Source organism: Cyclopterus lumpus, chromosome 10 (genome assembly GCF_009769545.1).
Source record: "Cyclopterus lumpus isolate fCycLum1 chromosome 10, fCycLum1.pri, whole genome shotgun sequence".
NCBI lineage: Eukaryota > Metazoa > Chordata > Actinopteri > Perciformes > Cyclopteridae > Cyclopterus > Cyclopterus lumpus.
The window spans coordinates 19307401-19333672 of NC_046975.1; the positions used below are offsets into that span (position 1 = coordinate 19307401).

The 26272-nt window shown below is 43.8% G+C and overlaps 1 protein-coding gene across 1 annotated transcript in view; it reads right to left on the reverse strand.

The window, feature by feature from the left end:
* Nucleotides 1-26059, reverse strand: part of slit3 (slit homolog 3 (Drosophila)) — a 220022-nt gene extending 193963 nt beyond the window's left edge. The window contains 4 exon segments of the mRNA XM_034543991.1: nt 2507-2578; nt 6329-6400; nt 11760-11831; nt 25575-26059. Of these exon segments, the coding sequence (XP_034399882.1) occupies nt 2507-2578; nt 6329-6400; nt 11760-11831; nt 25575-25765 (407 nt within the window). The 5' untranslated portion in view covers nt 25766-26059.
* Nucleotides 26060-26272: the final 213 nt, after the last annotated feature.

The following is a 26272-nucleotide window of genomic DNA, read 5'->3' on the forward strand; positions in this document are numbered from 1 at the left end:
TGCTTTTCAAACCAAAAAAGTCATTGCCTTTCTAGTAAATGTGTTCTACGCAGAGCTGTGTGTGTGTGTGTGTGTGTGTGTGTGTGTGTGTGTGTGTGTGTGTGTGTGTGTGTGTGTGTGTGTGTGTGTGTGTGTGTGTGTGTGTGTGTGTGTGTGTGTGTGTGTGTGTGTGTGTGTGTGTGTGTGTGTGTGTGTGTGTGTGTGTGTGTGTGTGTGTGTCTCTGGGTGCATGTGCTGTGAGACCACAGTCTCTGCAAACTGTGGGGGGAAAACAACCACAGACTGCACACACTGAAACCCACAGACTCCAGTCCGCGATCCATCCATCTCACCATCCCTATCTTTGTTTGCTCCCTCCACCCCCCCACTTCTCCCCTACTGAGCACCTAGTGGGGTCACCAGGACTCCAACCCCCTCCATCCATCGACCCGCTCCCTTCATCCTCCACCAGCAACCTTTCATCCATCCATCTCCCTCCTTCACATGACCTCCCCCCAATACCCATCATTCATCTGTCTTCGTCAGGCACTCGCCATCAGCACGTAGCGCTCAATCAGAGCGTATTCCAACAAGAAACAAAGCCAACCTCTTACTACGAATCATCTCCGCAGGGTCCAAGACTCCTGGAAGACTATAATCCAGCCTGATAACTCTTGCCCTTACCTCCCACCTACCTCAAGAGCCAAACCTCCAACCCGTGCCTATTTTCCCTTGATGCTAGTCCAGCTCCTTCCCTCTCCCCCAGTCTCCAAACCTCAGACCACAGGGCTTTAATAAGGGGGTTAAGAGGTAATTCCTATCACACTGCCATCATTTAATATCTAACCGAGGCTGACAGAGAGGAAGGTTACGAACCCAAACCAGAAACCCACCAGCAAACCTCCCCGTCTCCTCCTTCTTCCCCTCCTGCTGTTATTCTCTCTTTCAGTGCCTCTAACTTTTGCTCTCACTCGGCTGTCATTCTACCTCCTGTTTCTCCCTCCTCTGTCTTTCTCTCTGACAGGCTCGCTCGTCTACATACCTTGCTATTGACACTAGCGCCGCTTCCCTAATTCGGAGAAAAACACGGCGCGGATGGGATAAGAGCACCGAAAAAAAAAAATGTACGAGGAAGATGAGAAAAGTGGAAAAGAAGAGAAAAAATAAATAAAGAGCAAGAGGAAACTCCAGACACTGTAATTTAGATTGTGCTGATGGCAAAGTAGGGATATAAAGAACATGAGATTTATAATGTTAAGTTTGGAACACGTTCACCCTTTCCACTCTCGTACAGAGTTGTCTGAGATCTCCGGGGATCCATATTGGACCGGCGATAAATAAGAGCTATCGAGAACAATTACGGGTTTTATAGAAGAGTAATCCAGGCGGTGGAGGGAATGAGACTGTCACTCATGCCGATCAAGAGAAAGGGTGGGAAACAGGAAGTAAACTCAGAGAGAGTGTGTGATGGGGAACGCGCGATTGAGTGCGTTTGCATCCCTCGCTGTGTGTGTGTCCCGGAAGCCACAGTGGACGTAAATGACGATTTCCTTCCAGCCATAACGGTCCACTTTGCTGTGTTCAGCAATACATCACGCTCATCACCACAATGTTCGAAACACGCGATTAAATATAGGTTTCACAGTGTGTCCCCTACTGAGAAGATTTCATCTTTCTGTGGCTTTTTCTGCCAACGCAAGAGATCGGCTTGAGGAAAGGTCCGCGGAAACTACAATTTATTGTCATAACCATAAACCGCAAATATTATCATAAAAAAAAAAAAAAGAATTGTTACTTTAGTGCGTTTCAAAATAAAAGTCTTGATTGCAAAAGAGAGGCCAACACACACACAGACATTGTCTACCTCTCACTTTATGTGAAGGCAGCCCAATAAAGCCCCCATAAACAGCCAAAAGGTTTAGAAAGGTGTGTGAACCTTCAACCTAAGCTGACAGAGAAGACTCTCTGAGGATAAGACCAATAGAAAACCTGAGTGTAAAGCCCGAGTGCAGACAGAGAGGGCATACGGGGAAGAACAGGAGACAGGGTGGATGCACCGATGGGACTGAAACACTCAAATCTGGGAATGTGAGATGAAAAAGAGAGGAGGGGAAGTGGGAGGCTTCTCTGCATCAGTGTGACCTGCTCTTACACTCTGAATGCTCTGGGAAAACTCCATATTACTGAATAAAAATTCCTCACAGGTCCAAGCAAAACATTCGCTCCAGGCACACTTTCACCTCTTAAAAATCGCGCGTGCACACAATCACACACACACACATACACACACGCACACGCTCCTTTTCACCTCTCCGCAGGAGCACAGAGCGGCACTGTGACACCTGGCGCGAGACTTGAACCCTCAACCCCAGATAAAAGTTCCGACATTGCACCGTGGCGGTGTTTTCAAATGGATCACGTAACACATCAAAAGAAGGCAAAAAAGAGCGGAGAGAGGGAGTGATAGAAGGAGAGATGGGAGATTTGAGGAAAGTGGGATGGAAAAACAAGAAAAAGGTGTACTCACAGGCGTCCTAGTTTGGGGTTGGACTGGAAGAGAAGCTCCGGGAGGAACTGGAGTTTGTTTCTGTTCAGGCGACTGTGGAGAGAAGAAGAGGGAGAAAGAGAAAGGAAAGAGCTCAATTAAATGGTTTCACTTTGTAAAACTCACAGAACTTGAACAGAAAATGGTGAAAAAGCAGGCGCTCATAAATCACTCAGATCGCTGCTTTTGTGTTGACTGAACTATCACCAACCAGGCGACGGGATCACATTGAAGGTCAGCGAGCTCACAGTTCAAAGGTCAAACTCATGGGAAAGTCTGTCTGGTTTCCTGTGATCGTGACTTACAGGTTATCATGCTGTGTTTTGTGTGTATGTGTGTGCGTGTGTGTGTGTGTGTGTCAGTTGCAGGTTATCGTCCTGTAAGCTCTCTAAAGCCAGTTATCGCTATTATCCCCGCATGAGCTTTTGACCTGGGAGTGAAAGGAGGAACAAGTTTAGGTTCCCGGCGTCTTCCAGTCATCTGCACTTCGTTGAAAGCTGTGTAAAATAAATTTTATGGAGAGATGAAACACGTGCAGACTGTTATCATATAGCAAAAATAGGCTTGATCATATCGTCAAAATGCACAAAATGCAGGAGCTTTGCCAAAGAATTCCTATTTAATTACCACTTCTTGCATTACTCCTCAAGCATTGGTCCGGACACACAAGTCTGAGAGGTTTTGCACTCTTCAATCCAAGCTTTCTAATAAGTAGTGTCAGATGTTTGCAGCCAAGATAAACTGTCCCACATCTTGGTAAAAGATGGCTGCACATTTACAACAAACAACAAAACCATAACTAAAAGTTGCTTTTTAGATGCAAAAACTATGTATTTATGAGCAACGGGCGAATGAAAAAGAAAAGCGACAAAAAATGTAACGTAATGTATCGGTCGGAGGACCTTCGGCATCACTAAAGATCACGTGGTTCTTAAATAAGCTTTTAGACTAACAGTAACGGCCAATCAGAAGAGCGTACCGGTCCTGTGCATAAACTCATCCACTCATTGGGTGCGGCTCACTCAACCTACACGGGTATCCATGTAGGTTGAGTGACCCACACCCAACGACCCATGAGAATTTATCTTTTTATGAACACGACAAAAAATCTAAAAGCACCAGTAGGATGGGCTGGCTTTCATTAATTACCAGATGGATAAGCAGTTAATTATTAGGACAAAAACAAGTTAATAACAAGTCTTGATTAAGACCCTCTGGGTGCAGGGTTCTGGAGTTGAATAGTTTTTGGTTCCAAGAAACTTTTTTGGGACATTTCTGTTTTCTTCTTTGATATGTGTTTGCATGTGAAATACCATTCTGTGCTCGAGTATGTTGAACATAAAATGAACACATGGCAATTATTTACAAAGGAATGAGAGGCTGAGGAAGATGGAGAGGGTGAGAGACTGGTGTTGACCAACAAGGTAGACGTGTGTGTGTGAGGGTGACAGATGTGTCTGCTTGTGTGTGTGCGCGTGGGTGTGTACGTGTGTGTGTGTGTGTGCAGGACGAGGGTGGGGTTGGCTGCAGCAGAGATAAATGAGGACAGCGTGAGTAGAGGGAGTGAAAGTGTTATCAAGCTACCAAAGCATTTGGCTGATAGACGAGGCGTGGAGTGGAAGACGAGAAGAAAAGGAGGATGGGGGGGGTCACGGGGGTCACAGAGTAGAATCTGTTCTGGAGAAGACACAGACACCAACCTTTTAACCCTTATGATAATGAGAATGAGACCCCAACTTTCACTTCTGTGTGCACCAATGGAAAGAGAGCTGCAGCCCAAAAAGAGCTACACCCTCCATTTGAAATAATTGACCCTTGCTCTGAGAAAATAACTGCTGGTACAAAAGTGTAAGCGCCCGATCGGCTACTGTTACAGTTCTGAGTCATTTTGAGATGTTCGCTCATAAAACAGTTATGGTTTTGAAGAGAAGAATCCTTTGTGTGTTTTCAAATACTAATGACGAGTTTCTTCTGCTCGGGAACCTTTGAAACGTTACCAGGCCACAAGTCCATGGGCACTGTATGTCTTTTAATTTGGAAAATTATCCCTATTAGTCAGAATCACAGTAAAGTCCAGGAGAAATGGTTTGGAGACTGAAGGGAAGTAATCTCACTGGGCCAGTTGATCTAAAAATCCGGAAATTTGATACATCTTTGTCAGGAAAACAAAATATGAACTCAAATGTCTTTAAAAAAAAGCCCCTTCTTTCTGCAAAATATCCATCAATTACATATTGCGGCCTCATAACGGAGTCTGTGTTCTGATGGCCACGTGAGGTGAACTGACCATACCCATGAGTGTATAATTCATGTGTGGACATACGTGGATGTATTCCCCCAAAGGAGGTGACGACTTAAGCTCCATGTTTTTCACACAGACTCAGCACCACGACCTCTCACCCCTAAACTTTCACCCCGATGGCCATAACATCAGAGACCCTGTGAACTAAGCATTTTAAAAAGCCTTTCGCTATCCCAGAGAACAAAATTAAAAAAAGTCAGGACACTGGTTATCATCACCGTTCTTTTAAAATATGGTTAAGACAATTAACTTTAGTTTGTATTCCTTCGATGAGGTCAAAGTCATCCGTATACTCTACTTAACTTTGGCTGAATACATTCAACTTGCACACTGCCTTGGATGCCATCTCGTGTGAGTTTTAACACACAGCTATGTTGCCTCCTACCCTCTCACCCCTGACCTCTGACCCTTCCTGACACACCGCATTAAAGAGCCATTTTAACATTAAAGCAGCCCGTCACCTCACGCTTTCACTGGTGGTTGTGTGATCTCCATTAAGAGACGAGATACACATGTTGCTGCCACTCAACGTGTGCCGTCACCTCAACCGAATGAACGTCTTCCATCCATCTATAAACTCTCCTCTTCATGGCAGACAAAGTCTTGAAATCTATCTGGCCCCCATGCCGTTTGTTTAGTGTCACTTCAAGTTACTATTATCGTGATAATGTGGCAGCACAATGTGGGAAGACAGTGCTACGACTCCCTGCTGTACTGAAATAGCTCAGAACCTGACATTATTATATCAGTGAGGAAATTCTCAGCTCCATTCCAAGCCCGGCGACGTGAACTCAACGCTGTGAAGACAGCCAGTTCCTGTCAGCTATATGCTTGTTACATATCCTGAATGACACCTTTAAAAAAAAAAAAAAAAATTAAAGTAGAATTTTAGGAGTTAACGTCTGACAATACGCAGTGTGCTGCTCTGGCATCATGAGCCCTGTCCTGGAGAGCTGTCTGTCTGTCATCCCTCCAACACAGTCATAAACATGCAGGTGTGTGTGTGTGTGTGGGAAGTGTTGTGTTGTGCACTGACACATTGATTCTGTTGACTCGAGCCTTGGTGTGAGCTGACGGACACACACACACACACACACACACACACACAGACACACTGAACAAGGCAATATCTATGAGAGATTCTGAGGTTGTGTGTGAAGTGGATGGACTTGGGTATCATCCAGACACTCTCTCTGTGTGACTTTGGGTGTAAATGTGTGTGTGTGTGTGCTCTACAAAACTGACAGCAAGTCAAAAGGTGTGTGTATTTTTCAGGGGAAATGGAAAATCTGCAGTAGCAAGTCAAATATTTGCAAGTGTGTAAAGTTGTGTGCATGTATGCATATTTTGGGATGTTTATTTTTGTGCTTTTTTGTAGCCCGGTGTTTGTTTGTTTTTACGTGCCTAAATTACCTTCAGTGTGCATCAGCTGTTTAGCTTCTTTTTTTTTCTCTCTCTATTACGCAGAACCGTGAGCAATATGTAGTTAGTGGTGTACTTACAGTCGCTCCAGCAGGCGCAGGTCTTGGAAGGCTCCTCTCTCGACAACACTGATCTGATTGTCCTCCAGATGACTACAGGGACATGAAGGAGAAAGAGAACAGCAGTTGTAGTTACTTTTATAATTCCACAAAAGAATAACAGCCAAGACAAGGGAGAGAAACTTTCAATGACAGGCTGTCAAATGAGGCAACGTAAAAAGAAATGACCTTAAATAGTTGGGGTAAGGCTTCTTTTTTTAAAGTCCTAAATTAAATATCAAATTAGTAGTTGGGAACATCTATCCACAGCCAGCTTTCCAGGCTGACCTAGAGGTTCAAAAACGAGATGAATCTAATTTTTCTGGACAGCGCAAAACATCAGCTGCTTGCCAGAAAGAAATAAGGAGATTTCAAACATCGAGAGAGACATTTGTACTTTTAAAAAATTCTTGTATAAACAGGGAATCAGTGCACTCAACTAATTAATCTGGCACCAAGCAAGCTATTTGAAAAGTTTAAGACGCGCAGCATTTCACAAATGTCCCAATCTAGTGAGCCAAAACAAACTATTAACAACCCATCCCTCTTCCACCCCTCACTGGATATCTTCTCCGTTTCGTGTCTGTCTTTCCAGTGCTGCTCCCAACGCCGTGTATATTACTCTTCTTCTTTTTTCTATCTCTCTCTTTTCCCTCCTTCGAGTGTGCTGTCAATGTTTTCGGAGAGATCTAAGGTTTTCCAGATGGGTAAAGGAGAAAGAACATCTCTCCAGATATGCTTGTTTATATCTTATGTCTGAGGATGTTAAGAGTGACATCTCCTGAGAGGGGGAGGCTGATGTGAGAGACAGAGGGAGAGAAGAGGGAAGAAGCAACAGGGACAGAGAGAAAGGAGGATGCAGAAAGGAGAGAGAGAGAGAGAGACACAGAGGAGGGAATAAGCAACAGGGAAGGAGAGAAAGGAGGATGCAGAAAGAGAGAGATAGAGAAAGAGACTCAGAGAGAAGAAGCAACAGGGAAGGAGAGAAAGGAGGATGCAGAAAGAGAGAAAGAGAGACACTCAGAGACCCAGAATGAAAGATGGATCGAGTGAGAGCGATATTAAAGGAGGACTGAAGAAGCTGTATCAAAAGAGACCATATCTGGCCTGCCATGTGGACTTGAATTGTTTTGGCGTGACCCTTCCTTTAAATATTCTTTCAAATGTTTAGACAGATATGCAGCTATATTACAGCCATTAATCAGCAGTCTGTCATACCGGCTCTTTCTCTCCACGTGCACACACACACACACACACACACACACACACACACACACACACGGCTGAAAGATAACAGACTCAGTCACTCAAACATGGACATAAAGAAAATACCTTTACGATGTACGCATGCGTGCATCATTTTGGAAGGGCGGGGGGGGAATGATTTTAAAACGTCAATCATGCAACACAACAACGAGTCATATATACTTTTTTCAAAAATCACGAAATATTAAGTGATAAATGGTGCAGCATGCTCAAACCGGTTTACACACAGAAACATATGCTACAGAAAAGTTGAGCTGCAGAATAAAGTCGAAACTCTAAACTAACTAAGGCTACCGCACACTGTCAAGGCAAAAATACATATTGTACAGGAGATGCATATACACACACACACACACACACACCTGGTGTCAGATGTGCGTACAAACACATAAAGAGTACACTCTGGTAGCAAGCACACACACCAGTATTAATCCGACACGGTTATTCAGGTCTCGCTACATTTCCTCGATCCTGATAAAAAAGCCGCCCTCGTAAACTCGGGGTTGTAAGCTGAATTAAGACATAACTCTGAGTAACTATAAGAGATCATTTGTCCAAATGAGGGATCAACCGCATGCTGATTTATTGACAGACGTTTATAAAGACAGGGGACATAAAGCCAAACACATGGTGCAGGGAGTCGATGCTGGCATATTGTTAGGATGAGGTATTGTTTCTATATTGGTCTGTCTGTAGCATTCGTCATCGAGATGGAGGAAGAGGAAGAGGGAGGAAGTGTGTCTAATAACACTTTCATTCAACCATAATAGAGAGTCTGAGCTACCATTAAAAAGCGCACGATGATGTCACACTTCCTCGTGGCAAACGCAAGAGCACTTGGCGTACAAAAGGAAATAAGGAAATACTTGAGGGGATATTAACTTCACTTGTTGTTTACGCACAACGGGTGAAAACCACATTAACGTCCCAGCAGCCAAATGTTAAATATCGAGCTCAAGTTTTCACCTACGTCTAAATTTGTTTGGAATTACTTAATTTCGCCACGGTCTGGAAGAAATCTGGCCGAGCAAAAAGGCTGCCAACGATCTTACGCTAAGTGTTGCGCATGCCGCACGGAGGCCGAGGCGAGCTGCGCCCGTGATTACGGCGAGACGGTCCGACCGCTGGGATTAAAGAGCATCCGGACCGCTGGGTTGGTTTACGCCTTTTTGAAAGATAAACAAAGGGTTAAATGTTTCCTCGGATTACAGCAGAGAGTCGGGAGTTAGCGTTTTATTGAGCTCGGATACTAAATGTTAAGATTTTAAGTAGCGCCAAACAAGTCCAATTGACTTCTTTTATTTTCCTAGAATCCTGAGGTCGTTGAGGTGCGAATGTACCACAAGATCATCTCGCGGTAGAAAATACACCTGAAATACCCAAGTGTAGTTTGGGGATTGGTCAGATTATTTGTAATGGAAGTCAAGTATTTTCACAAGACTAATTATCAATAATTACTCGCCTGTATATATAAGCATGGGCATTGAGAAATACTTTGTCTGCAGCTATTAGCCTTCCCTGGGAAAAATGCTAGGAGTGTGTAACTACATGCAAACGTTTCCCATGGGATGCATGTAAGTGACCAGGAATCCCAGAACTCGGCATGAAGAGTGTGTGTGTGTGTCTGTGTGTGAAAGAGAGAGCGAGAGATCGAGAGAGAGAGAGAGAGAGAAAGGGAGATATAGAGGTCTGGTAAGTAACAGTAATACCTTCAGATAAGGGGAAAGGCTACTCTGTGTGACCACGTAGGCTTTTCTTCATCCCATGTGTGTACACACTTTCTCAGACTATCTTCCCTTTCCCAAGCCATCTCCTTCCCATTTCTTTAAGAGATTTAGAGAAGGGAAATGTCACAGCAGTTTATCACCAACCACATGAAACAAGCTGCTGGCCCACCACACACGCACAAACACACACACACACACAGCCTCTTTCCCTTGGTTCTTCTCACCCTGTCTCAAGTGGGATATACACTATTTCTCTATTTCTCTCAAACACGCACACAAAAGAAAACCTGAAAAGTTTTAAAAAATCATTGTAGTCCTCACAAATATGGTTAGAGTTAAACAAATGCAAACACACACAAGCATAAACTTATTTCCACTCCTCAGCGTAGTTTGTGCTCCGAGTGTATTTTTATCTGCCGGTCTGGTTAAACAGAGTGAGGAGGGAAGCTGCATGCAGCAAACAGTGATTATAGTTATTATAGGCCTTACACACACACACACACTCACACACTCACACGCACACATATTTGAGCCACTTGAGGCAGAAGAGTGAGAGAGCCCTTGAAATCAATTAGGACAGCTGAGAGGAGACGAGGAGTCACACTCCTGTGGCATGCGGCCGTTTAAATAAGAAGAGTCAGACCATCAGCGAGGACTTTAGCGCGTCATTGGATTTTCTTTCCCGGGGTGCATCAAGGATACTCAAGAAAAAAAGATGTCCATTTGAGATGTTTACTGACAGCTGCATGTTAAGTCCGTCGTCAATAAATTGCCTTTGGAAGTCGTTTCACCGTGTAACCGCCCAGTCGTCAGGCAGGCTCAGCGGTTTTATTCTCTTTTTGGGGTCCCAAAGACAACAAAATACTTCTCTGAACAGAAAGTATTTCACAAACATAACTGGGGTTGGAATCCCCAGTTATGACACATCAAGTTAGTTCAGCTCTGTGTGGCCAGTATGCAGAGGAGAAACAAGAAGAACACTTTCAATATTCATTGTGGAAATATAAAGTATTTTTCAGTTTCTTGTAGCGTAATAGCATGCGCACAACTTTATACATCTATAAAGAATGTCAAATGTATGCTACTGATTTCTTATTTTCGAAGGCGTTCTGGTATTTCTGGATTGCACAACTTAAAAAAAAATATTCAGCATTCCCCAACTATTGTTCAGACATGGGGGGGGGGGGGGGGGGATTCCGACTTATCTTTTCTTTCACCGTTTCACATGAAACATGACTCACACTTTCTTGCAAACAATTCCAATAATGCAACATTTTGTTTCAGCAGTTTCGACGTCTGCATACCATCATATCTGCACCAGTTGTAACATATTGTTGCTTGTTCGACAAATGCACGTCTTGCTGCTTGGCATGTCAGCTCATAATTACTATATTATTTAACTTCATAAATATGCAGTAATTAGGCAATTCAACTCCTAGGATAAGACATTCTTAAATTCTCTGCTGCTCTGAAATCCCTAATTAGGCTGGGAAACTTTATTTTATAGAGACGTGTTTCCCCTATAGCCATATACAGGCCTATTAGGTAAATGTAGCACTTGCTTAATTGCTCCAGCGTGGCATTTTTTTTTTCTTCTTCTGTTAATGGGATTCCTTGTAAAAGAAACAAATACAGTCACAATGAGGAAAAAGAAAGAGTCCATAATATACCTGCGGGTACCTGGTAGAATAAACATAAAAGACATCATATTTAAATGACTTAATGGGTCGTTTGATAGCATCTCAGAGGAGCATTTTTTCCGATCCGCCAAGTGTGTTGAGGTGTGTCATATATACAACGTGAGCCGCTTGACTGAGGGGAGAAAGATCCCCTACACGGTTAAAAGAAACCAACGCTTGCTGTTGGCGATGAGATGCAAAGTCACACGCTTCGTATGCCCAAACATCTACTCACGCCATGGGGGATGAAAGGCTCCAGCTTCAATCTATTTCAAGCTATAAAACATTGAGCAAAAGCACGTTCTTTCAGCGCTACAGTTATTTGATCAAAGATTACTGACATGTCTTTAATCCCACGGTAGCCCTACACTTTCAGTGTTGTGAAGCACCTCGTTAAAAGTTAAAAGTTAAAAGTGAGCTCATGCTCACGCGGGGAATAAAATAAATAAAAAATCATACAAAGAGATTTGCTCTGGAGTGGCGAGTTCGAGTGATTTCAGAGAATTAGGCACATTGGCAGATTTCCTTGTTCTTAGGATGTTCTCAGACTCTCTCAACCAGAAACAAACAAACAAACAAAGAGATGTTGAGGATACAAGTTTTTTTTGCATGAGGCCTGTAATCTTTGGACACAAATAAATAAACACAATGAGCGAAACATTCAATGTAATTTGAACAACCTGGCTCAACAACAGTCATTTGGGCAGCGGTGAACAGAAACAAAGACAGAAACAGACTTACAGGATCCTGAGGTTCTTGAGGCCAGAGAAGTCCACTTTGGTGACTCTGGTGATGTTGTTTCTGTTCAAATCCCTGCGGAGAGACAAAACGAAAAGGTCACAAATATGATCGGTAATGAGTTTGATCAACAGTCTGAACTTAATATGGCACAGTGTATCCTCAAAGCATAGGAATTTTTATTATGAAGAGCAAAGGAACGTCAGTGTGTCTGCGTTGGTGTGTCTCTGTGTGTGTTCTCGCTCAGTCAAATTAGTGAATGTGTTCGTAGGACAGAGCGTGAGAACGGCCTACAGCACATGAGCCCACACACACACACACACACACACACACACACACACATACACCAAAGCACCCAAACACTCCTACCGGACAGGCACCAGGAGACTTCTGCGCACACACACTCACACTTCTCCCCACACACATAGCGCTCCTGCCGCTCTGACTTATTTAGACGTTTTCCAAAAAGAAGTGGGATGAAATTATTTTCTCTTTCCATCATCAGAGTTTAAAAGCTTATCGTGTTTCCTGGCTGTCATTCAATCTGTTTTAACTACGGGTGCACAATGTATGCACACTGCAATGTGAACTGACTGCCTGAGTGTGTGTGTATAGACTAGTTCCCTTTATACGGGTTTGCTGTTTATTGAAACGCTGTCGTACTGGAGGAATTAGGCCAAGGGAAAAACACACACACACACACGCGAGCGCAGACAAACAACACACACAATTTTCTCTCCAATTTCACACACACACACACAACTCTCTTTCCCTTGCTTTGTAAGCTTTCGCTCACTCACAGACGCACACACTCACACACACACACACACACACACACACACATAAACAGAGTCTGGTTTTGCCATGTGTGTTTTTCATAATACACCTAAACATTTATAAATCTGATTTAAGACCATATTAGGTTTCAAAAGGCTTCTCCAAGCTGCCATGGCAAGGACCACTAATAAGAGCCATACCCCCGGCCTGAGACAGGGAGGGCTGGTGTGGTCGAGGTCAAAGCCAAAGCTTAAAATGGGGTCCAGCAGTCCAACAGGGGTCCTTGAAAGGTCTTGGGGGGCCATGAAAAGTTCCTGATGCTATGGGGAGGACACGTGAAATGACAGAGACCCACAGCCACTACAGTGCAGATCGTTATAAATAATATGCAACAACAGATACGTTCTCCCAATGAGCTCACAGTCAAGAATTGAGGATTCTTGATACGAGAAAAAGAGAAGTTTTCAGCCAAAACTGCCCAGTAATATATTAATAGACAGACAGACATAAGTTATTGATTAGCTGGTGAGCATAGTGGAGAACAGATATTTCCTGCACGAGTTTGTGGAAACTAAAAAGAGCTGAAATGACTTTAAATAGACTTATTTCTGCCATGGTGCCAACATTTCTGTCTGTTTTCTATTTGTGTAAGTAACTGCTTGCTAACACGTTCGGAGTTGTACTCCCAATTTGTGCTGCTCCACAGCGCTGGGTCAGTTTTTGCTGCATCCATTTTTTTTAAAAATACTAATAGATAGTGGAGATAGAGGAAGAGTGGCGAGTATGAAAGAGGAATATGCGACCAACGGCAGGCTTAGTCAGACTGCCTGTAATTGACAGTTCCTTGGAAAGCGAAGCAGCTTGATTAGCCTTCTTGGACGTGGTGAAGAATTCAACACAGCATTGATTTGTCATTTTCAACTAGAGGAAAGATCTGCTTCCAGGATGAAAGAAACTGTTTTTTTCTTCTTCTTCTTCTTCTTTGTTGTTGTTTATTTCAAGTATCCGCTCACTTCTGAGTGACTTTGGGGCAGCGTCCAATCCGAATGCTTCTGTTCCACATCTATCAATGTTCTCCTCCCTGTCTTACCCCTCTGCCTTCATCTTTTCACTTTCTTTTTTTTGCTTTCTTCCCTTCATCTATCTTCCAGCGGTCCTTTCCCCAGTCACCGCTCTTCAATGGGAACCAGTCAGTCCTCCACAGTCAGCCTTATCCTCCACTTTTTCTTTGTCTCTCTAATCTCCCCACGTTTACAGTGTCTCCCCCTCTTTCAATCTCTCATGTCTTATCCTTCAGTCGATTAAACACTTTTTCTTTGCCTCCCTCCGTTTTTCTGCCTCCCCCTAATCTCTCCTCTTTTATCTCAATCTCTCCCTCTTTTACAGGCTACATTTTCCCACTCGTTTTTTTTTTAATCTCTCCATCCTTATCTCCATCTTCCTCCTGGTCACAGTGGAAACTTGTGCTCTCACCAGGGGAACCACTCTTGACTCAAACAAACAGAGGGGATCCAGGTCCAGGTGGAGCGCCGTCAACCGCCGAACGAGTGAGGAAGCCAAAGCCGTCACTGCCAGAGCAAAACGAGATGTGCTGTGAAATTAAACGATAACATTGTCCAACGAAAATAGAACACCGAGTCACAGAGATGTATAAAACTAAAAAAGGGGGAAAGTACGACGTCTCGACATTCTTCGAAAGAAAAGAATGAAAACAGACAGTAACGTCGTTCTATAAATAAACAAGAATTCATAATTTACCTTCTCCCACCGCTCACGTGCATTTAACAAATACTCTGGTAAAGCAATATGACGACACTTGCTGTTGCTATTGTGCCGATGTAAAAGGTCGTGGATCATTATTATCCTGCAACTTGCAGCAGGGTAAAGTGGGTGGGCTCACCTATTTATTTGTCATTAATGGTTACGCATGAACAAGATGAAGAGTGAGCAGTTACCGTCGATCCTTACAGTTTCAGAATTCCGATGAGAGAACTAATTCTCCCTAATTGGCACACACGCAAACATACGAGCGTAATTAAATAAATATTAAAATCCCGAGCGGTTGGAGTTGGTGGCAGTCGGCAGATTAGTAGTGAGAAGCGTCAGGTTATCATGGCTGAGCTTAACACCCGCTCGAATATGTTTGGATGTGTAGCCACAAGCCTGGTGAGCGAGCCCATGATTGCGATGCAGAAATCAAGCACCTGACGCCAATCAGCAGTAATGACAGAGCAGCTGGAGCGCTGCGCTTGTATAAGCCGTAACATAAGAGTAAGTACATCCAGTGTTGTGCATAGAGTTATGGACTTCTGTAATCTCAAAGGAATTAGGGAAAAGTTGTTTGAAAAGAGCTGAGACACAGCGGGCTGCCATTATACTTCAAAACAATGTAATTCGGCTGTAGAGTACATTTTTGCTCTCAGCCAATAAAAATGGCTACAGAGGATCCGAATGACTTCGAGCTAGTGAGGCGGCCATTTTTTTATGCACCTGGTCTGCTGAAGTGTGGGTGTCTACCCCCACCCCGGCAGTAAAGCTTAGCTTAGCTTTAAATTTAACTGACCAGCTGGCCGTCAGACAACTAACAAGAGGCTTTAGCACACAAGCTCTAACCGCTGTTTGTTTCCATTACAGGCAGAGGTGTGTGTGTGTGTGTGTGTGTGTGTGTGTGTGTGTGTGTGTGTGTGTGTGTGTGTGTGTGTGTGTGTGTGTGTGTGTGTGTGTGTGTGTGTGTGTGTGTGTGTGTGTGTGTGTGTGTGTGTGTGTGTGTGTGTGTGTGTGTTTACACGACAACTGGATAAGACCAGAATGCAAACAGCAGGTGTTCGGGGAATTATTGTACCATACAACCCACGCACAAAAGGCAGCACCCCACCACATCTCACCCCAGACCAGTGAAACCAGTGACCCTTACAGTCTGGCTCCTTTGGGCCATGATACTGGTTGACTGTACACACACACACACACACACGCACACACGTCTGGTGTCTGGAGGCCTGATTCACTTACGGCACAGCTTTATTGGTGGCTTCACCCCAGAGACTGAGAAATAACTATTAGAAAGGAATCTTAAGCGAATGACAGATCCCGTGACAAAGACTCCCAAGAGCTCAATGGAATGAAGAGTTGGCCTGACCTGCATCTGTGGTAAACCATGAAATATTAAGTGAAGACGTGAGCTTGAAACGTCTGGTTTTGGTCCAATCCGTGGTGTTTTTTGTTTTCTTGACCTTTGTCCCCTTTCTCTCTCTCTCTGGGACCACAGCGAGGAATAACGATTAACTGCTGCGAACAGTTTCCTCTCTCTGCTCCGTCTCTTGTCTAACTGTCTCTGACACTGACATTTCCTTGTTTCCACTTTGTCTCTCACTCTCTCGGCCGCTGCGTCCGTATCTCTCCATCCTTTCCCTTTCATCCTTTTGTTGTTTCTGCGTCCGATGCTTCGTTTCCCCGAATGCGCTCGCTTCCTGTTGCTAATCTACTGTTATTTTCCACCGATTCACTTTCTCATTCCTCCTTTCTTGTTCTATTTCCTTCTTCCTCTCACTGAGATAGGTATGCTCAATTTCTCTCCAGAAATCTAAACAGTTACGCAAAGGAACCCTAATTGCCTTCTTCCTTTTCCTCTGAGCTCTACAGTGTGTATGCCACCAGAAGCACAGAGCAGGCGTCAAGCTGCTTCTAGATTGCCCGTCATTGCAGCTGCAATCCATCGACTTGAAATGCTCCGATATCACATTTAGCAACACCTACTCAGACTTTTTTTGATCTAATCACTAATTGTAACCTCGCTTCATTGAAGGAGAAGAAAGGTCTATATGAAGAAAGGTCAGAAGCCAAACAATTCAGAGTATAAAAAAACATCATATGCAGCAAAAAAAACAAACGATAATGGCTTAAATGAAATCTAATTAAACTAACTATTCTGCTCTCACTTTGCATGTAGGTGCAAATCAAGCGAGCTAAACCGATTCCTATAAAAGGTTAAAGACAAGGCATTGGCCTTTGTAGTTTTCCCCGGAAGCAATCGTGAAATTGGGCCCATAAATAGAGTTGGTCCACAAGAGTACAAACAGTAACAAACAGTTGTTTACAATGTTGTAAGAGCAACACATTAGCTTCAGATTGCTAAAGACTATACAAGGAGTTCCTCCAGAGAATGATTCAACAGAGGCATTTGGGGAGCAGACACTGTGTGTGTGTTAAAGGTAATTGTTTACCATATTGTTAATTGAAAGGTTTAGTTCAGCAAACTAGTTTACATGTTCACTGACTAGACTACGTTCTCTACATCCTCGTTGTTAATAAGCTTGAACAAGATGCAATATTGTGCATTTTATTTGTATTTATATATATATATATATATATAATATACATATATAATAATATATATATATATATATATATATATATATATATATATATATGTGTATTGATAGGAAAGTTTTTTCTTATATCCATTTTAAAAATTCCCCGTCCGCTCTCATTTTAGAACTTCAGATTGGATTGACCAATGTGCCCAAAATAAATAATCCATTCTAAATGAATACAGTTAACATAGAAGAAGCAGGAAGCAAGAAGCAGACTGGGTCAAGTAGAACAAGTTCTCTATTAAAAAAACATAAATTATGAAAGTAAAAGACGTAACCATGGAAAGCGTTCAAAAAGAACGACATGTTCAGTCTCCGTTTGCGAACCATGTATCGTCTACAGGAGTTTACCAGAATCTACAAGTTTAGGAAAATTTGGGGGTTATGTGGAAAATTTGGTCTCCCGTGTGACCGTTTACTGCCGTCTTGAATTTCTGTCACAGTGACACTAATGGGAAGTGAACTCTCTCGTATTACAGAACTGCTCTCTGGGATGCACGGGAATCATCACTTGGAGGTTTTGGGCATTCACATCATACACAACACACACTGCTGAAGGCTTCTGAACACACTCCTACCTTTGAGGACACCATGTCCTTTTTTTTAAAAAAACACACACACACGGCAGGTCGTTTAAAGGCTCACGTCAAGATTACGTTGACTCAGTAATCCATAAACATTAAGTTTTCCGTTCCGAACATGACTAAACATTACTTTCTCAAACACATCTGTGTCACTGCCTTTAAAACCAAATATTACCAATAATTATATGATTTTAAATTAAAAAGCAACCAAATGACTCAAGCCTGGCAGCCTACCACTAGTTGTCGTAGCATGTTCACAGACAGCCATCACATTCAGCCACGGTGGAAATCACACAGCACAAGGGAGTATTAGCTCACTGAGGGGAATCTGTGGAGAAGACAAAGGTTTGCCTGGTGTGATGCATTTACAGCCACCACGGCGAGACACTGATCCCACTGTTGGAGATTGTTTCTCGCGTAGGCTTTGCAAGCTTCTCGGACGCATTCTGACACTTGACATTTAAAAAAAAAAAATGAATTTCCGGCCAGTGTTCCTCACCATACATTTGTCACAATTTTTTTTTTCTGTTTGTACAAATAAGCAACTTTGCTCATTCTTGACATTTGCCAGGTCTAGAATGCTGACGGGAAAAAAATAAACAAGACGTGGGTGAATTTCTTTCCTCAACAAAAAAGAGAGAGAGAGGAAGAGCAGCTGAGGCACTGATGATAATGGAGCCATAAGTCAGTAAAAAACTTTTCCTACAGCAGACTGAAGGACACTCATTTCACTCCATAAAGGGGAATCCAGTTGGAATGATGCACAACACAACTCCCTCCGTCTCGTCATCACTCCTCCATCACTCCTCCATCACTCCTCCTGTTCGTCTCCGCCCTTTTTAATTACCTCTTTTTCATGTCATCCTCCATTGCTTTGTTTTGCTGTCTGTCACAATTGGTTTCTCTCCCCCACCTAGTCTCGATGCCATGTCGACTGGAAAAAAATAAGTTTTGGTGTCACTGTTGACCACGCAGGCTTGACCACATTAGGGAGTCGCCTGCAAGCGTCCTTTTCTTTGGAGTCGCAAGCCGAGAGGGCTATAAACCCGCGCTGTATTTGGTTAGCTCCTTTTCTCTGCCGGAGTTTATTGGGCTGCATTGCTTTTGTCTGGATTTACTACTGTTGTACTGTAAGTAAACGGGGTGGAGGGGTTGATTTGAGAGGGCACTTGACAAGAACAAGGACTGCTGCTTCCTCAACAGAGGCCAGGTCAGAAAGAAAAATAAGAACAGAGCTTAAAGGGAATGCAAGAGGTTGAATGAGCGACTGAGAGAAAGTGAATGATAGAGAGAGTGAGAGAGAGAGAGAGAGAGAGAGGCACACATGCAAAGTGCATGGACCAGCTTTTCCATCAGCTTCCAGATGTAACATAAACAGGTCTGTCACTTTGGTCTTGGATGAAGATCGGACCGAAAAGGGAAAATTGTGGCGCGAGTCACACTCATAGTGTACACACTTACTGCATGCACACAAATAAACACACACACACAGACACACGTAAAGTGGAGGGGTACACACAGAAACACACACCGAGTAAAGAAGAAAGTCCCTGCAGAAGGGTTCTAATGTGTTGCTTTGGTGACAGTGGCCTAACAAAACAGTGGCATAGCCTGTTAACATCAAATGACTCCAAGCGTACAGCACACGCACGCACACACACACACACACACACACACACACACACACACACTCTGAAGCCCTCCGGTCTGAGGACTTCTGCTTCAGCAGAAAACCTCAGGGGGTCATTTGTGACTGGGTTGTTTCTGTGTGTGTTTCTATGTCTCTCTCTCGTGATATGTGTCAAAGTTTCCAACTACAACCAATTGCATGTTTAATCCGGTGAAAGCATGGAAGCATACCGCGTGTTGCCTAATGAGTGTGTGCAATGTGTGTGTGTAAGTGTGTGTCTGGCTGAATACGTACATTCCTCTTCCCCAATTCTCCTCCCATGAATGTGTATGCGTCTTCATTTGGAATATAAATGTACCTCTTTCATGCGAGAATGCTGGTGTCTTTGTTCTTGCACCATCTTTGTGAAGGACCCCTTTTAAGACCTTGAGAATGACGATACTCTTTTGGCTGGTGTTCACTACTTCAAAAGGGTGGTGTGAGGGTTAAAAAGACAATTATAGTTTCATACAACCTGGGTCTTATTTTAGTAGTTTTGGCCATCAAATCATCATTCTTATCTGTAATTATATCACATTACACTCCAAGTGAAAAGAAAAAGGCAAGACCTCAAGCCGTCAGACGATCATAGAGATTTCAAACCAACCCCCAGGTTAGCAAAACTTACTTTGAAGGGAAAATGAAGGCAAAGTGTGAAGTAATCGCCCCAAATTATTCGCGGTGAACATCCATCACAGTTAAGAGACCTGCTTTGACAAACCATACTTTCAGTACTCGTGCACACAGTTGTTTCTGAGTGCAGGGGGATTTCGAGTTATCCTCCAAATAAAATGGTTTCGATTAAATGTTGTTCACTGTCGACTTGTTTACAACCTGTCCGGTCTCCTGACTTGGAGTTTCTCGTGCTTCCTGGGAAAAAATTTTCCCAGATCTCAGCATGTGAAGGGAACCAGTACAATAGACTAAACTAGGATTCAAGTTGTAACGCGCTGTACTTTTCCTTTGAGGGATACATTTTGAATTAGGTTGGGTTTGGGGTTTGGCATAGTTGTGAAGAACGTTGGGGTAAGGGCCTAGGAATGCATTATTTATATATATATAGTGAGTGTCCTCGCAAGTGCAGTACAATTATGCGTACATTGATGCAAGTGTGCATTCATTTGTCTGCATATATTTCCCTGTACTTATGCCAGCGAGTGTGTGCGCCCCTCTGCCCGTGTGTGTATATTATTTGTGTGTACTATACATGTGAATACAGTGTTTTAATCCTGCCAGCTTGCTCTTTTTTCCCCAGAAGGGCAGTGCCCACCGTCAAGTGCCAGCTGCCTCTTTGGCAGCCTGAAAGTCATTATTTATAAATAAAAAAAAAGGCTGGAGAAACTTGGGGAGGAGAATATCACCCACTGACCTAGAACTGCAGACTAAATATTGGTTACCCTCACTTGTGCCATTTGGCATTCCATAACTGAATCAAACATAGTTGGAAGGGCACAAAATGGTTACCACGGGATGGCCGCAGATGATAGGCGTGACATTAAGAGTCTGTATTATACATGTGAATACAGTGTTTTAATCCTGCCAGCTTGCTCTTTTTTCCCCAGAAGGGCAGTGCCCACCGTCAAGTGCCAGCTGCCTCTTTGGCAGCCTGAAAGTCATTATTTATAAATAAAAAAAAAGGCTGGAGAAACTTGGGGAGGAGAATATCACCCACTGACCTAGAACTGCAGACTAAATATTGGTTACCCTCACTTGTGCCATTTGGCATTCCATAACTGAATCAAACATAGTTGGAAGGGCACAAAATGGTTACCACGGGATGGCCGCAGATGATAGGCGTGACATTAAGAGTCTGTTTGAGAACAGCAAGCTCATTGTGGCTTTTGCTTCTTAGTTTAGACTCGTCTGCTATAGCAATAACCCTCGACTGCTCCTCAGATGTATTACATCACCATCATAACCTAACAGTAAAGAACAGTCTTCGCTGAACGATGGCTTTAATTCAAGTCACCAAAGCATGTGTGCTGACTTAAGCTGCCCTCAAAGCAGCGCACATATACAGAAATGCTGCACCAACAAAATACGTCGGTAATTAGCTCCCTGGTTTCCACAAAAGTTGGCAAAGCACCAACACAGCATGGTGAGCAGAGATCCATGGAAATGCGTCTCGGACTTATCGGTTGGTTGTTTGCAGTGAGGGAGACGAACTGCAGTGAACACCACAAATGTCCAGTGAAACAGATTGCTCTTGATCCAGTCAGAATCCCAATAAGATTGTTCTTAATTCATGGACAGGTAAGGACCAAAGTGAAAAAATCACACACACACAAACACACACACTGACAACGACTCCAGTCCCACCATGGAATGCTGTTTCACAGCTGAGGGTGTGGTGGCAACAGCTTCCATTGACCAATCAACACCAAGCTGTGATAAGAGCCAGAAGTAGAGGCTGGAACGTGTGTGTGTGTGCCCACTCTACGCACAGAAACACACGCACACACAATGGCAGCGTGCGCTCCGTGGTAGGTTGGCACGCTGAGGGAAAATGGGAGCTGTGAAAACTGTCTGTGTGTGTGTGCGTGTGTGTGTGTGTGTGTGTGTGTGTGTGAAGGAGGTGGAGGTCAGAGAGAGACTGGTGAGGAGAGGAAGAAGGAGATGGGCCAGAAGAAAAGGTGGAGCGAGGCAAGGCTGGGAATAAGAACACAAAAGGAGCGCAAAGGAACACCGAGGGATGGGAAGAAAGTACGAGAGACGTCAGAAAGAGAAACAAAGCTAATGTGAGGATGAAGAGTTGGGGAGGGAAAGAAAGAAAGAAAGAGCTTTCTCTTGTGCCAGATGAGGCTAAAGAAAGTAGAGAAGGTGTTTCTCATAAAAGAAACTTGCCAAAACTTCCTCAAAGTGCCGTTAGAGAGGGAAAAGAAAATAGTCCGTTTAGATCAGAATTAGTTAATGTTTAGTTGGCTCGCCGCTTCCAGCAGTGAACTCACTGAACTGCCAACAGGCACATCATCATATACATTTGACGCACAGAAAACATATGTGATCATACATATAACACTTAAAACATGTCCTGATCGCAGCTCAACCAATTGCAGGGACCCTTTAGAGTTTACAGCCATCACTATCCCCTCGTTTCACAGCACTTGGGGCAACCGTTTGGAATTTGCAGCTCTAGACTGTCTGTGTGTGCGTGTCTGTGTGTGTGTATATGCGGCCCCTGTTGGGCAGGTGTGAATTGGACCCCGGAGAGAAAAGCCATCCGTGTGTTCCAATCCATTTTACCCAGCCTCGTTAAGCCTGTTAAGCCTCCCCCCAAAACCCTCCACTCAAATTAGATGCAAATGAGGTCTCAAGTGGCTTCCCAAGGAGGACATTACGGAATTGACTGGCCTAAGGTAATCTGTGAGGCGGCCGTGTGTGTGTGTGTGTGTGTGTGTGTGTGTGTGTGCGTGCGTGCGTGCGTGCGTGTGAAGTGAACAGTTGAGGCCTCCACTGTTTTTTGCTCGTTAACCTTTCCAAATGCTCTGTTTACAATAGTGAAGAAAACGGGGGCTTTAAAAGAGCTTTGTTACGTAGTTTTGACAGGTGGACTCTGGCTCTGACTTCTTCACTTAGGGGTGTGCTGGAAATTGAACTGGATTTAAAGTAACTCAGTGTAATAAAGAGAGTAAGTGGGGACTAACACTAAAGGACCACACTGGTGATTTTATAACGAGTTGGCCTTTCTAAGGCTGCCATGTGCCTTCAAAGTAAAAGTCTGTACTTTTTCATTGTTATACTGTATATCAGTATATCTTCAAGTGTTTTTCATCATCAAGCCTTGAACTTAACTTGTGTCCGATTTCCCCTCGATCTGTGTGGTGTTCTTCTCCTTCACCCAACAGTGATTTTCTACATTTGTTTTCAGTAACCTCTAGAGAGAGATTTTTATTCGGTACATGTGGCTCGAGAGAGCGCGATAAAGCTAGCGGCGCAGTAGTAGCTGAAAAAGATTTTCCACTGGAGATAAGGCGAGAGTCATGTCCCTTACTCAAACGCCACATGTCTTGTGGTCTTGTATTCTGGTGTGGTGAGACTACCATTGGTGGAGAATACAGTATTTCCCCCCTCTCTCTGGATTTATCCTTATGTAACTGAACATTTCTGCAAAACGGTGGAAAACCAATACTTCACCATGAGACAGAACAACTAAATCGGAAAAATAAATGTAAGGTGGACCACCAAAGGCAAAGATGAAGTTTTACTTTCTAAAAGCTAAAAAAAAAAAACGTGGTTGTCTTGTCCTGTTTTCCAGTCATGAATGACATTAAAAAAATGTGAAGTTAAGGAGATATTCAAGAATTGTCGGAGCTGTAATTCGACGCAAATGAGCATTTTTTACTCATAACTTAACAAACCTGGCACTTTTGTTAGGAGAATCTGTCCACGTGGCCAAATACCTGCTCAGGGCAATAACACTCATCTCTCTTTCCTGAAAAGTTTCTCCAGCTGCCGTAACCTTTAGAACTGGAATCTCATCCATTTTAATGTTTCCCAACTCAGACTCCCTCAAATACATCTGACAGAGAGAGAGAGAAAGATGAAGGCGGGCAGAGAGGGAGAGAAAGGAGGGAAGGAAGGAAGGAGCAACTCTTGGCCAAAGTCACAGCTGAAACACTGACCTGGATAAATCAGGGAAACATAAACACATAGTTTCTGGAGTAAAAGGGGAGGGAGGTGTGTGGGGGGGGCGGCTGTTACCCCAAATATTCCACCCCAGGGACCCCAGCGAGAGGCAGTGGGACCCCTTATCCCCCCCCCCTCCCCTCCCCATCGCAGCCCGCTCTAATTATTTATTTTCCTAGGGTGTAAATGTCTTGGGGGGATTGCTGTGTAAAAGCCAACAGGTCCTGGGAGGTCACAAGCGTCCTGTGGGACGGGAGCGGCATGGGCCTCGTTGTTCACACTCGCTCGTATACCGCACACAATCACGCCAGCCAACGCAAATACACAAACATGTGTCCAAAAAAACACGTGCAAAAAAAAAGTAAGAAACGCACGGACGTATGCTAATCATGTGTTCCTCGTCCATTAGTGCCCCCACATCCACTAACAAACACGACCCCCCCCACTTCCCTCTGCAGCCTGCTGATTGTGTTTGTTGTCTCAGGGTTAGGCCTGTTGTTGATCCCCCGCGGGGGCTTTTGGCTGCTCCGTTATGGTGCATAATCACTTCCATACCTTAACCGCACATAGGTGTGTGTTTGTGAACGCATGTGTGTGTGTGGCTGCGGGGGGTGTCTACGTGTCAAGATCAGGCTCGAGGTGGCAGCAGCGGCTGTCAGGGGTCCCGTCTCTGCCTCGGGAATGAATATCATTTTAAACTAACTGTCACCAGGTTTTCCACAAAAAAAACACACGAAGAAAATAATTCTTCAAGAGAAAAGTCTCCGTTTAGGATTTCACACAAATCGCTGACGATCCACGGCCAAAATAAGGAAGATGAAAAAGACTTTGCTGCAGAGCGAGTGTGGAAGAATATTAAACAAGCTTTCAGGAGCTCTCACCTTTCATTTTGACCCGTTTAAAAACTTCATTACTCGCTCTAAAGCTGCTTCGGCACTGTTTTCCTTACTGCCTCGATTCACTGGGGTCACCGGTGAACTTTAGGGCAGTATCATGTGCACCATCTATTATGTGTACAGCCAAAGGGATCGCAGTAGTGTATTCTTTCAGCCAGGAGGTACGCTGTACTTGTAACCAATCCCCAACAGCTATCCCTTGTTTTGCGTCTGTATAGTGGGAGCCCAATACTAGAAATAATGGCTTATTTTTTTCACACGTATCAGCCCTATCAGGCTAAAATGCTATAATTGACTTTATACACTTTTGTAGAAATGTTTAGCCAATTTTCTAATTCATGCCAAGGAATGCTAATCTGTATCAACTGATATAAATTAAGGCGTAAAACATGCAAAATGAAACCATAAATGAATATTGCTCTGGAAATAAAATAAGATTTGTTTGCCTTATCATGATCACTGACTGAGGTTCAGAGTTTAAATCCATTGCAGTTCAAGAGGACCTTGGATACAAACCCCACACAAGAAAATGGCACAAAATGCGTTGATCTAGGGTGAAACAAAAATATACGCTAATGACGTTTTCATTTAGTGAACAAAGCTGAAGTTTAAATTGTCCAATGAATGGTGTTGTTGTTGTTTTTTTAGTTTGAAGCTCGAGCTCCATCGCCTCTGATAACTCGGTCCTGAGTCCTTCAAGGCGCGTTCATCTGTCATGGAGGCGCCAGTGGACTCATGTCACACACGCGCTGTTCTTTTGGGGTTTACGCGTAAAAGCCAAGGAAGGAACGCGCACCTCAAGACCACGAGAACATATTTAAGAAAGCCGATGACAGACAGACAGACAGACAGACAGACAGACAAGGAGATTTAAACTGTCATGAAATCCCACTTACAGGCGCTCGGCGTTCCTCGGTATTCCTTTCGGCACGGTCTTCAAGCCGAGACCCTGGCAGTCCACATGCGATCCGGAGCAGCTGCACTTGTGCGGGCATCCAGTCACCGAGGCAGCGCACACCAGCAGCGCCAAAACCAGAGCCCAGAGCCGGCCGAGCGGAGCCCGATTCTCCGGCCCGATCGGAGGCATGATATCCACTGAAATTACTTCCAAACCCAAGTTAAAAGTTAATTGAAAATCCGCGGGTGGGAAGTAGACGTCCTGGGGGGTGGGGGTGGAAAAATGGTCAAGAGAGGTCGTTCGACTATGTGGTAGAATGTTTTAAAAAAGAAAAAAGAAGAAGAAGTGATGGGAGCCGAAATCAATCTCTTGTTGCAGAAGTTCACCAAAGTTTCTCTCACGAGACTCGATCAGTCAGAATCTCCTTGAAACGCTTGCCTTGCCATTGAAGATTTTTTTTTTTTTTTTTAAAGGGTCAGGAAAAGTGAGGATCTGGCTGTGACACTTGCAAAGAAAAACTTTCCCCTTTTTAAAACATCTTACAAGCGCGTCACTCAACGCTCGATGCGTAAAAAAAAAAAAAAAAAAGAGTCTTGCCCCCTCAAAACGCTGCCCATTCACAAACTCTCCGGGAAGAAGTTATCAGCCTGACTCCTAAACTTTCCAAGGTGAAAATGTTTTCAGCTGGGGTGTAAC